A 12,972-nucleotide genomic window follows, 5' to 3' on the forward strand; every position below is an offset into this window, starting at 1 on the left:
AGAATATTCTTAGCACTAACGATAACAACCTCACACTGGAAACTGTCCAAGTGGCCACCGACAGTAGAACGAAAACAAAGTGTAGGCCATTCACACGGCGGAGTGCCAGCCAGCAGGGAGAGAGCAGCACTGCTCTCTTCAGCCACACGCGAGTCTCATAGGAAGTCAGACATACGGGTGTGTGCCCTGTGTGAATCCATCTATAGAAAGTCCGAGAACGGGCAAAGCAGAATCCTGCTGCTAGAAGCCAGGACAGTGGTTACCCTGAGGTGTCAATGACAGAAAGTGGGAGCACAGGGGCTTCCTAGGAGGTTCTGCTGCCTCACCTGGGTACTGGTTACATGGGTCCTAGGGGGTGAAAATGCATCAAGCTATACTCATGAGACCTGTGCACTCGTTTGTATATATTTCATCCTTCAACAGAAAAGTGGAAAACAGGACGCTCTACATACAGGGACAATCCTTTCTAAGCTAAACTTGAGAGATGGACAATCGGGGCCTGGAGAAGGGCTGGGTCTGGCCCCCAGCCCCTCCCTGCCCCCTGCTCAGGGGACATGTGCTTCAGGCCTCCTGACCAGGCTGCCTCGGGGCTCAGTCTCCTATTCTAGGTTTAGGCAGAACACACATGGGAGCTGTGTGGGACCCCCTCCCCCCCCAACCGCTGGAAGTGTGTCCACAGCAACACCAGTGTACTCTGTGAAGTCATTTTGTCTTCCAGCCACCTCTAGCGTATGGACGTTCTCCTCTCCCTAACATCCTCCAACACTGTCGCCAGGTCCAGGCCAGCCTTGCTGAGGATGTGCGCAGCAGAGAGGGCTGAGCTGGGGCCCGAGAACATCTGGGCCAGGGGTTACTGAGATGGTTGCTGGGGAAGTAAGAAGCCTGCCAGTTTTCCTCTGGGCCTTCTACCTAGACAGCAGGCCCACTCCCTGGAGCAGTGGCCCTACAAGGCTAGCTGCATCCTCCTCACGTGCTCAGATGGAGGAAGTGAGGCTCCCCAAGGTTAGGGGGCCTCAGGGGCTGGTCTGCAGCTGGGCTGGTGTCGGCTGGGAGCCAGATTGAGGGCATCCGATTCCCAGTCCCGTCTCTTTCCCACTGAGCCACTCTGCCTCGCTTTTAATTTAATTAGGAGAACATTTAATCCCCCCGTGCATTTTAGAGACGGGTTTGAGCCTGGCCGGGACTGTGAGGCTCTGACAGGGAGCCTGTGACTCATGCAGCTTCACACAGCCCTCCCGGGCGGGCTCCCATGGGGCTTCCTTGGCACCTCGTGCAGACAGAGGTGGTCTGGAGCTCTGAAGAAGACAGGACAACGGTCTGGAAAGACAAACTGGTCTCATCTGTTCCTGGCAAGCCCCCTCCCTTGTCCCCCTGGACACTGGCCCCAGAATGGCCTCTCCATCCTTTCCCACCAAGGTCTGCAGAGCGAGAAACAAAGTGAGGAGCTCAGGCGCTTGCAGAAGTGCAGTGCCTGGTGCCTCCAGGGTCCATGGGGGCAGGCCGCAGTAGGCCCTGGGTATCTCTGAAATGTCCCTGGCAAAGCTGGATCCATCAAAAGAGCTAGCCCCTGGTCCACGGAGCCAAGTGCGAGGCTGAGCCTTGTGACATTTGCCCCCATTTCCAGAAGGCATGGGGCTGGCCCTGGCCTCGCTGACAAATGCAGAATTCAGGAGACATTAGTAGTGATGTGGATGAAAGCCAGGCCACAGCGGCCTCACTGGAAAAGAGAAGCTTGAACGTTTTGGCGTGAGATTCTGCAGGGTCCAGGAGAAAGTTGAAGACATGGAAATTCTAATTAACGCACACAGGGCTGGTTTTGCTCAAGGATCTACAGGCTGTCATGTCACAGGGGGCGTGCAAGCACATGCTCGCCGGGGAGGTGCTCACAGTCACCTGGTGGGGGCCCCACAGTGCCCCAGCCTCAGCCCTGCCTCCCCATGCCTTCCATCCCTGGAAGGCCCCTGGCCCTCCCCAGGCCCAGGTCAGTGGACAGGGTGCCACCCTACATTCTCCTCCTGCAGAACAGAAGGAGGAGTGGCTAATAAACACGAGCTGAGTCTCGCCCATCCAAGATGTCATGACAAAAGAGATTGTGGAGGCCAGGGACCAACTCTTCTGGAGGGACCCTCCAGGGAAACCACAGTCTGTGCTCATGAGGGGCCTGGCCTCTTGCACGGTCTGTCTTGGACATCCATGTGCAACTGATGGGGCAGACTAGGCCAGTCCTGGCTGACTCTACAGCTTGGGAGAGGACTTCACGGAAATGGCTGCAATCTCCCAAGGCTGCTGGGAGGAGAGTACCCAGGCCCCTCCTGCTCACAGCCCCGAGCTCAGAACCACGGATCCTCATGGAGAATGGAGGCCAGTTCTGACCCTGCTATCCCAGGCCCTGCATGTTAGCACCCATGTCAAGGCCCTTGCTTCATCTCCTCCTTAGGTGGGGCTGGCCAGGCTTTGGCTGGGGCGGAGGTTGGGGGGTGGAGGGGGGGATGGTGTCTGCCTTGGGACAGGAGCAGCAGTCTTAGAGCTAATTTTAGCCTGGGGCTTTGGGGAGGAGGGAGAGGCTGAGAGGAGCCACACACTCCCTGCTCCTCAGGAGCCGAGGGCTGGGCAGGGAGACAGAGACCCAAAAAGGGTCCCAGGCCCCGTATTGAGGGCTCAGGGAGCTGGTACCAAGGGCCTCCAGAGCTGGAGGAGGACGCGGCTGCCTGGCCCGCAGGCATCCTGGCCTCTGAGGCAGGGGTAACTGAGCAGACATTGGAAAGATGAGTAGGAATCTAATGGCTGTGAGTGACAGGGGCATTCCAGATGGGGACACCTGTGCAAGGCACAGGGATGCACACGGGGTGGGTGGCCCGCCCTTCCCACTGTCCTGCTAGTGACCTTCGGTGGGCAGAAGACAGTAGGTGGAGCAGGAGCCCTGGAACTCATCCCAGCTCCTACTGGGGTGCAGGGCTCCCCTCCTCTGGTGGAGCTGAGGAGGGGAGATCCCCAGCCCCCCACACTGTGCCCTAGATGCCCCGTCTCTACTGTACACTTGCCCCTTGGAAGCCCTGCAGCAAGGCTCTGGGTAGGGGAGAGAGGGTATAGGGAGCTTGAGGCAGACAGGGGCTCCCTTCTGGCGCTGTTGGACCTGGAAGACTATCTGCCTGAAAGCTGTGTGTGAGGCTGCGTGTGCCAGAGCTGTGTGAGGGCCCCAAAGCTGCATGGGGATGCTGGGATTTGCCTACAGGGCTGGGGTGGCCGAAGCCACTCTGTCTCCCCAGCCTGCTGTGCCCTGGCCCCTGCTTGCTGGCAGCTTCCAGGCTTGCTCACAGACCCCCGGCCCCCCCACCCCTCGCTCCACCGATGGCCAACAGGCCCCGGAAAGAGGAGCTTCGCCCAGCCCCAGGGACCTTCCCGTAATCAAGGCTGCAGTGACCTCACCTCCCTGGGGCCCTGCGGGTGGGGAGAGCTTGAGATGGAAACAAAATGTGTCTTTATTTATGCTTTTAATTTGAATTCTGGAACTGGCCCAACGTGGTAATACATTTAACATCAGTAAAATGCTGAAGAAAAATGGATCTGTTTTTCAGTAACTGCCTCCCACCCACTCTGCCCCCTGCGAGACCCCCGCATACATCCCTGTCCCTCGTGCACACACACCAGAGCGTGCGCCTCTCTTCCCCTCTCGGGCTCCACAGAGCTGGGCTGCCCACAGGAGCCGCGTCCCTGAGCAGCTGGAGCCGAGTTTAATTAGGGGCATCAATCACCAGGTTGGCTGTGCGGGAGGCGAAGGAATGCGGCTCCAGCGCAGGCACAAAAGCCTGGCCATCCTGCTCCCCACCCCGAAGGTCGGTGCAGCCCTGAGTAAACACGGTGCCCACTGGTGCCATCTCCTCCTCTAGCCATGGTGGTGGGGCCTCTGCTCGGCCTGTAGCCCTGGGGACGCCTACGTTCTGGGGACCTAACACCTCTTTCACTGGCCTACATCCCACTCTTCCTACCAGGGCTTCCTCAACGGACAGTACCCCAACTACTGAGGACAAAGGCTTACAGATCCCCTGCCATCTCAGCCTTGACTCTGCCCTGACCAGACCACAATGCCTCGAGGTGGCCCCTCAACTGCAACCTTGGTATCCCTGCTTCCAGCGAAGCAGAAAGACCTCTCCGAAGACCACCGAAGACCTCTCACCCATGCACCACGCCTGGGCTCCTTCCCACCTTCCCAGCTGGCTCACATCCAGCAACTGCCTCTAGAAGGATCTGTGCTGGGAAAGACCTTCTCAGGTTCTAGAGTGGGGACCCAGCCAGGTGAAGAGTGGTGTCTTGGCCTCACCTAGGCTCAGCCAGCGCTGGAGGTGACAGAGGACACCCCCCTCGTACAACCAACCGGCCACATTGTGGGAGTGCCAGCCCGAGAAGGCCCATAGCAGGCTCTCTGGATGGTGATGTACCAGGCCCATAGCAGGCAGAGCTCAGGGTGATTCAGGTCTGACAGCCTCTGTCTCCAAGGACGGAGGACAAGAAATGGCCAAGCGCCCCTGACAATGCAGCTATACTGGCTTGGGTTGCCTCCTGGGGCTCCCTGGGCAGGTGGGCAGCCTCTGGCTCCAGGAAGCTTGGTGTGTGCCTGCATGGACAGCCCTCACCTCAAAAGGCGTGTCTGCACAAGGCAGCTGTGGGCTTGGCTGTGGGCCACCTCCGTCCCCAGGTTTTCACGACCCTCACCCTGGGCCTCCCTTGCAGGAGCCCTGCAGGGCCCAGGGAGCTGATGAGGCCTGACTGCTCGGCTGGCTGGATGGTGGGTGACAGCCCTGTCCTCTCAGGGTGCGACTCCTTGTGTGTACATTCTGGGGGCCAGGCCACAGCTGAGAGAACAGAGGAAAATGAGCTGCGACAGGAAGAAAGAGGCCAGGAAGACAAGACAAGGCTGAGGCCTGGGTGGTGTCCACCTACACGAGGGTTGTGGTTCTCAGTGGGCTCTCAACGGCCCTTGCTCTGGGCAGGCGCTGCAACCTGTGTTGCACACGACACCAGCCACAAAACTCCAACTTTTACGGCTCTGGGGTCTGTACAGTCCTCAGCCAAAATGGCAAGCTGGCGTTCTGCCTTCAGGCACTGACCTGTACCTGCCCAGCCTGCCTGGCTCCGCTGCTGCTCACACCTCCGGCCTTGCCCGTTTACCAAGTGAGCCTGGCAGGTCATCTCCAGGATGGACCCAGAGTTCAGATTCCCATTCCCAAGGGTGACCCAGAAGCCCGCTCTCATGCTGGGTCCGGGAGGACAAGTCACCCCTGCTTCCCAGTGACCCGGCTGGCTCCCACCAAGCCTGTGAACATTTCCTATGCACACTCTGCCAACCACAGGGTGCTGCCAACCTCCCTGTGAGCCTGGGGGACCTGGAAAGATGGCGAGTGGGTCCTGTCTGGTCATAGTACCACCTCAAGACAACCCTATCCTTCTTTCATTCTGCTACCCGACTCTGCCAGTCCTCTGGTCACATGAGCATCCAGGAGGCCCTGTAATTCGGGTCCCAACTTTCTCAGTCACCTATGAAGCAAAGGCTGCACCTGGCTGGCAGCAAAGGCAGCAGGCCTAGGGCTTCACTGTGACATAGGCGCACACGGTTCAGGACGACCTCGAGAGCCCTAGAAAGTCTGGAGAGCCACAACACCCTTTAGGGAACTGCCTGTAGAGAGAAGGAAAGAGTGCCGGCAAGTGCCTCTGGGAAGGGCTGCGAGTGCCGCTTACACATCGAGACACAAAAAGACTTCTCAGGGGAATCCCCAGTGGGGTGGCGGCCAAAATGGGCCCGAGTGCCCCGCTGACCCCACCACAGGCTGTCATTGCTGGGTGCCCCGGCAGGGAGCACTGAGTCACACGTCACTGGGGAATCACACCATGGCTGGGCCCCAGGGATTGGCCTAGCGATGCCGTGACGGCGGGGGAGGACGGGCATACATCCCAGGCCAGCTGTGCCTCGGGGGAAGGCCAACTGGAAGGCGTGGAAAATCGGCCATTTCCTCCACCTGAAGGAGCCCCTGAGGACAGCAGCGGCAACTGGCAGACAGCACTCGGCATCTGCCCCGTGGCTTGGGCCAGGGTTCCACGGGGAAATGCTGAAAAACAAAGTCGTCTCTTTTTTGGGGGGTGGGGGAGGGGGCTAGGGGAGAGAAAAACAATCTTCTCAGATGCTCGAAGCATGAAAACAAGTGGAAAACGATCAGTCTGGTTTTCCATAAGTCAAAACAAGAGGATCATGTTCTCAGACTCAGCGGGAAATGCCCTTGCTCTCCTCCCTGCCTGGTGCCCCGGCACTGGGGCCAGCCTGTGGTGGCTGGTAGCCCCAGGTTGCTGAGGGCAGGCAGTGAATGCTGGGTGAGTAGACCTGAGCCCCAGCATCGTGGAGGCCCCTTTGAGCCCTACGCCCCTCCAGCCCATCATCTGCGGGCAAGCGGGCACTCACTGTGACACGTGGGTGATGGGGGCCAGCAGCGTCTCCCCTTCCAGGTCCAGGTCCTCAGCAAAGCTGTTGGTTCTCATGAAAGGGGCCGGGCTCACTTCAAGCAGCATGGGGCTCTTCTTCACTGCGGGGAAAGGTATAGGGCAGCACGTTAGGCCTCCGTGGAAGGCTTGATGGCAAAGGGGCCTCAGGGCTGGCTAGAGCTGGACTCAGATGCCCACGCCAACCTGCCACTCTGGCTGTGGGACACACCTGTGTACCAAGTCTTCCCACAAATGGACAAGATATCCACTCGCAGGGCCAGGTGAGGAGTGGAGATGGTGCATGAAGCCTCAGCACCGAGGATCTGGGCAGGTTAAGATGGCCCCCACCTGCCTGAGGCCTCAATGGCTGAAGAGCAGTTGAGGGCCAGTGATGCCTCCTCTGAGTAAGGACTGTGCTTATGCTGAACTCAAGCGTCCATGCTTCTCCAGGTTCACACCTGACATTCATGAAACAGCTGACAAGCACAGGTCTGGTAAGAGACACTGACTCCCACCACCACAATGTCACGCTCATGTAGACGGGAGGCTTGTGACGCACCAGTGAAGACCTAGGGTGGTAAGACTCCTGCCTACGAGGAGTTACAAGCCCAGGAGGGAAGGACATCCATTGTGGCCCCTCGCTTAGGCCACAGTGCCACATCCATCACCCATACCCCAAGGGAGGCACAGGAACCACCCCAACAACTGGTGTAACATTCAGATTCCTGGGCCCACCCTCAGCGATCTGACACTGGTGCTCAGGGCTGACTAAGAATATGTTTTAGTCCTCTGATTTTTCACTCTGAACTTTTTTCATTTAAAATTTTTATTGTAAAAGAATTAAGTACTTGTAAAAAGTGAAACAACTCAAAGATTTATGAAGGCTTTCCTCCCCCAAGGTCACCAGTATTAACTGCCACCTGGATTCCTAGCTCATCCCTCTCTGCTCATCATAGCAGCTGACACCAGGTAGGACTTGCTTTTATGCACATTTGATGGCTCTGTTCCTGTCACTTTGTTCCTGTCACTCTGCAATATGCTCATCTCATTTTTCTACAGGTATGTAGACATGAATCTAAGTCTTATTTTAGTAGTTGTGTAAACGTCCGTGGTTTAGATCTGCCACAATTCACTCAACCATTCCATGTTTGATGGACATTCAGGCTCCATTACCTTCAAGTCACTACTTTAAGACAAGGATGCACCACCCATCTTGATGAAAACCTGACATATTGGGGCAGGTGAGAGAGTGCTTCTTGGTAATTTTAATAGGTGTTGCTGGATTGTTTTCCCAAGAAGTTGCAGCAGTTCAGACTCCACAAGCAGTGTGTGAATGTGCCAGCTTCCACATCCATGACTGCACCGGCTGTTGGCAGCCTTTGTAGGGCCTGCCAAGCATGGATGAAGACTGGGATGCTGTTTTTCCTTCTAAGCTGAATGCCTTTGTGGCTCAGAGGCTGTTTGGATTTCCTCCTACGGAATTGTCTGTTCATATCATTTGCTCATTTTTGCTCGTCAATTTGTGGGAATTTTTTAATATATTAGAGATAGTAACCTTGTGTCATATGAGGCCCAGATCTCCTTCCCAGTCTATCTTTGCTGTTTTAACCTTAATTATATGGTCGTTTCTATCATAGAAATTGTTTTCTGTTTTTAAACTGATATACCTATCTTTTGCATTTTGAAAAAGGAAGGTTTTCCCACCTCAAAGTAATATAACTCTCTCTTAAGTTTATTTGTAATATAAATTTGTGAATGTGTGTATGTGTGTGTGTCTAAGTTTTAATACATTTACCATTTATGCCTAACATTGATCATCAACAATCTGAAAATGAAAACGTAAAAGTTATTGTAAAGTAAAACATAAACTATAAAATTTCTTGAAGAAAACATAGGAGAAAAATCTCTGGACCTTGGATTTGGCAATGAGTTTTGATGTACAACACCAAAAAGCTCAATCTTGAAGGGAAAAAACACCTGAAAAATTGGACTTTATCAAAATTAAAAGCATTTGCTCTGCAAAAGACACTGCTAAGGGAATGAAAAGACAAGGCACCGACTTGGAGAAAATGTTTACACACCACCTCTCTGATCAAGAACTTGTATCCAGAATATATAAAGAACTTTTGCAACTTGACAACAAGAAAGCTAACAACCCAATTTTAAAAATGGATTACAGGGGCTGGCCCAGTGGCTTAGTGGTTGGGTTTACTCTCCACTTCAGCGGCCCTGGGTCCGTGGGTTTGGATCCTGGGCACAGACCTACACACCGCTTATCAAGCCATGCTGTGGTGGCATCCCATATACAAAATAGAGGAAGACTGACACAGATGTTAGCTCAGGGCCAATCTTCCTCAAGCAAAAAGAGGAAGATTGGCAACAGATGTTAGCTCAGGGCCAATCTTCGTCACCAAAAATAATAAATAAATAAAAAAGATCACAAATAAGCACAAGAAAAGATGCTCAATTCAGTCAACATCACTAGTTATTCGGGAAATGCTATTTAAATCCACAATGAGCTACCACACACCCTTACTATAATGGCTAAAATTAAAAAGTGGTGTCAATTTTGGATATTTGGAAAAGAATTAAGTTAGAGCCTTACTTCTCACCTTACATTAAAAAAAAAAAAAAAAAGAAAGTTGAAGCCTGATAATACGAAACACGAGGATGCAGAGCAACTGGAACTCTCACATGTTTGCTGATGGGAAGGCAAAATGGTGCAGCCATGTTGGAAAAGAGTTTGGCAGTTTCTTATCAAGTTAAACATACACTTACCGTGTGACCCAGTGGTCCCTCTCCCAGATATTTACCCAAGTGAATTGAAAATTTATGTTCACAAAAACCTATACATAAATGTGTATAGCAACTTCACTCAAATTGCCAAACCCTGAAAACAACAAAGATGTACTTCAATAGGTGAATTGATAAACAAAACAAACTGTGGTACATCCATACAATGGAATACCATCCAGCAATCAAAAGAAATGAACTAATGATTCATGCAACAACAGGGATGAATCTCAGATGCATTTTGCTAAGCAGTGAAAGAAGCCAGATGTAAAAGGCTACATATTATATGACATTCTGGAAAAGGCAAAACTATAGGGACATAAAACAGGTCAATGTCTGCTGGCGTTTGGGGGAGGAGGAATACTTGACTTCAAAAGGGTTATATGAGGGAACTTCTAGGGGTATGGAACTTCTCTGTATGATGCTGTGATGGCAGATACATGACTCCAGGCATTTGTCAAAACCCATAGAACTGTACATCTCCAAGAATAGATTTTACTGTGTGCAAACTAAAATGAAATCAACTAGCCTGTTGGAGGATCCTAGGGTGGAGAGTAAACTGACGAGTGAATTCTGTGTTATGAATGTATGACGTAGCACTGAAAGGAGAGGGGAAGAAGCTGGCCTACAAAGCCTCAGGTAACAATCTTTTGACTGGACATGGTATGGCTAAAGTCAAAAAACTATCATAGACACAGTATTCTAGTTGGTAAGTTTGTTTCTCATAGGGGTACTACATGTTCACCTGGGTTAAACAAATAAGTAAGTAAATTATAGATATGGGAGCCAGGTTTCTCACTGTTACAGAAAAAAAGTAACAAACCAAGTAGGGGGTGTGAATGAACTCTATGGTCAGAAATATCAGTATGAATTCACAGTTAGCTTAATATAGACACCAAAATAAATATAGATATGTGTGTATACTCAGGTTATGTACCTACACATTATTTCCCAGCTCTGTCCACTGAGAGGCCCTATAGCAGTGACAGGCCTGGAGCAATGAGCACACCCAGTGCCCAGATCCTGGATTCTAAATACCATTCATTTTCCAGTAAAAGGAACCAGGACTCTGGCTGATTGGTGATTTTAGGGGTAGCGCAGAGAAAATACAAGATGAGCCTGAAGTATTATCTAGTGCTAGAGAGGAAGGAAATGCTCGAAAATAAATAAATGAGAAGGATGGGGGCATGTCAAATGGACACAGGAACTTACCCAAAGAGCTCTCAATCCAATGGCCAAAGCTACAAAATAAATAATAGTATTGGATTATAGCTCAAAAAAGAAATATTCCTGAGTCCATACTGATTCAGATTAACAAATAAATAATTGGAGAAGCAGGACAAATCTTCCTTACAGAAGAATTCCAAACAATAAATGTAGAAAGAATGAGGAAAATAGAAAACCACCATTAGGACCACAATGATATTTGCTGCAGGCAAGATCCACGGATGAATGCTAAAATTAGTAGGTGAAACTTTAAGAGAAAACTTCAAAGTATCTCCCCTCAAATACTTATTCATTGCTGTGGTGGTTTTAACATATGTGTGACAATTCTTTGATACTCTCTCCTGTAGGAGGTAGAGCGTAACTCTCCTCCGCTTGAATGTGGGCTGGACTCAGTGACTCACTTCTGAACATGACTAGACTGTGGAAAGGAAAAAATAGTAACTCGATGGTGGAGGAACCTGGCTGACATCACCTTACCCAAGTGGGTCAAGGTTAATATCATCAGTGACAAACCATGTTGATGTCATGTATCCTGATACGATGCAGTGAGAAAAGCACCTCACTTCTGTGGCATTCCTCCCCAAACACGTTATAACCCCAGTCTAATCCTGAGTCAGTAGCAGACAAACCCAAACCCAAACCAAGGGACACCTGACTAGTATTCCTCAAAAGTGTCAAAGTCATGAAAAACAAGGGAGGATTGAGAAGCTGTCATAGATCACAGGAGACCTGCTGACTACATGTAATGATGGATTCTGGAAGAGAAAAAGGACATTAGTAGTTAAACTGGGGAAATCCAGATAAATTAACTAAACTGTAGTTTACCTAATACTATTGTTGCAATGTTAATTTCTTTGTTTTGATAACTGTACCATAGTTAAAGATGCTAACATTAGGGGAAACTGGTGAAAGGTATATGGGGAGTCTGTACTATTTTTGCCTCTTCTGTAAATCAAAAAAATTATTTTGAAATAAAAAGTGAAAAAAACCTGTATACAATAGTACAAAAAACTGCTTAGTATGTAACTAAGGAGATACGAGAACTCTAAGGAGAAATTATAAAACCTTAATGAGAGACATTCAAGAGACACAAATAAATGGAGAAATATGCTTTTGTTCCATTGACTAGAAGACTCAATAGTGAAAAGATTCTCCCCAAATATTAATAAAAATCCCAAGGTTTGTGTATTGGAACCTTGGGCAAGTTGATTCTAAAATTGATCTGGAAGTGCAGAAAGCCAAGAATCAACAATATTCTTGAAGAACAACAAGGTAGGAGAACTCTCTCCCCCAGCCATCGGTACTTCTTACGAGGCAGTGGTCGTTAAGACAGTGTGGTGCTGATGCAGAGACACACTTGCCAAAGTAACAGGGTTGAGTGTCCAGAAATAGCCCACACACATATGGACGCTTGCTGTGTATCCGAGGTGGCCTGCATATGGTGGGAAGAGGATATTTAGGATCATCCTCTGTCCACAGGGGAAAAACATTACATTGGACCCTTACCTCACACCATACACCAAAAATTCATTCTTGGCATTCCAGGCAACTGAAGACTAATGAAGAAAAGCAAAACTATAAAGCCTTTATGTCTGAATCTAGAAGACTATATCACCTCAAGGTTTGGAAGGATTTTCTAAAACTTAAGCAATAACCATAAAGGAAAAGACTGATTAATTTGATTACATTAAAATTCAGATCTAATCATCAAATGACACCTTAAAGAGTGAAAAGACAACCACAGAAGAGCAGTATCCACAAAATATAAAGAACTCATACAAATCAATAAGAAGAACATAAACAACTTGGTGAAAAACTGACAACAGACAAAGAAACACATCACAAAAGAGGAATCCAAATGGCCAATGAACATGTGGAAAGGTGTTGTGCCTGACTAGCAATCAGAGAGATGTAAATAAACTCAGGGAGCTTACAGCCCATGGGGGCGAGGGACAGACTTCCAGCAGGAAACCGCACAGACATTACTTAGTCACACCCGGGAGAAGGGCTCTGAGTGAAAGGCTCTCTGCCCGTGATATTCTCAGAGAGTGCAGGAAAGTGGCCGGTAAGCCTTGGAGAATGCAGGCACATTCAAAAGCTCACAGGTCTGGGGGACCTGGCGGGAGCATTTACCGCCCCCATTTTAGAGACTCGGGGCAGAGATTCAAGTACCCTGGGTTATATTATACAGTTGTCAAGTGACAGCTAAAACTTCATCCAGGATTCAAATGTTCTTGCAAAAAAAAAAAAAAGGAAAGGAAAAAGAACACAAGTACATATTTTTATGTCTGCATCACTTGTATACAGAAGGAAGGAATCGTGGAGCGGTGGCTGGAAAGAGGGGCTGCTTCCAAACACCCAAGATGACAAGTGCCATCTCCAAAGCCCGAGGGCCAAGGGTGAGCCACCTGACCCCTGTGAAAGGCTCAGCCTGGTGTTTTAGGAAATTAAAATGTGCATATCGGTTGGCTGCCCAGAGCGGGT

General features: G+C 50.3%; 1 protein-coding gene across 3 annotated transcripts in view; it reads right to left on the reverse strand.

Annotated features, from left to right (window-relative positions):
- Positions 1 to 12,972, reverse strand: part of KCNQ1 (potassium voltage-gated channel subfamily Q member 1) — a 356,534-nt gene that overhangs the window by 187,841 nt on the left and 155,721 nt on the right. For all 3 annotated transcript variants that reach the window (XM_087422475.1, XM_004441115.3, XM_087422474.1), the window contains one exon: positions 6,449 to 6,569. In XM_087422475.1, coding sequence (XP_087278601.1) covers positions 6,449 to 6,569 — 121 coding nt within the window. The remainder of the gene's footprint in view (positions 1 to 6,448; positions 6,570 to 12,972) is intronic.

Source organism: Ceratotherium simum, chromosome 34, assembly GCF_057802395.1.
Source record: "Ceratotherium simum simum isolate JZ-2026a chromosome 34, ASM5780239v1, whole genome shotgun sequence".
Taxonomy (NCBI): Eukaryota; Metazoa; Chordata; class Mammalia; order Perissodactyla; family Rhinocerotidae; genus Ceratotherium; species Ceratotherium simum.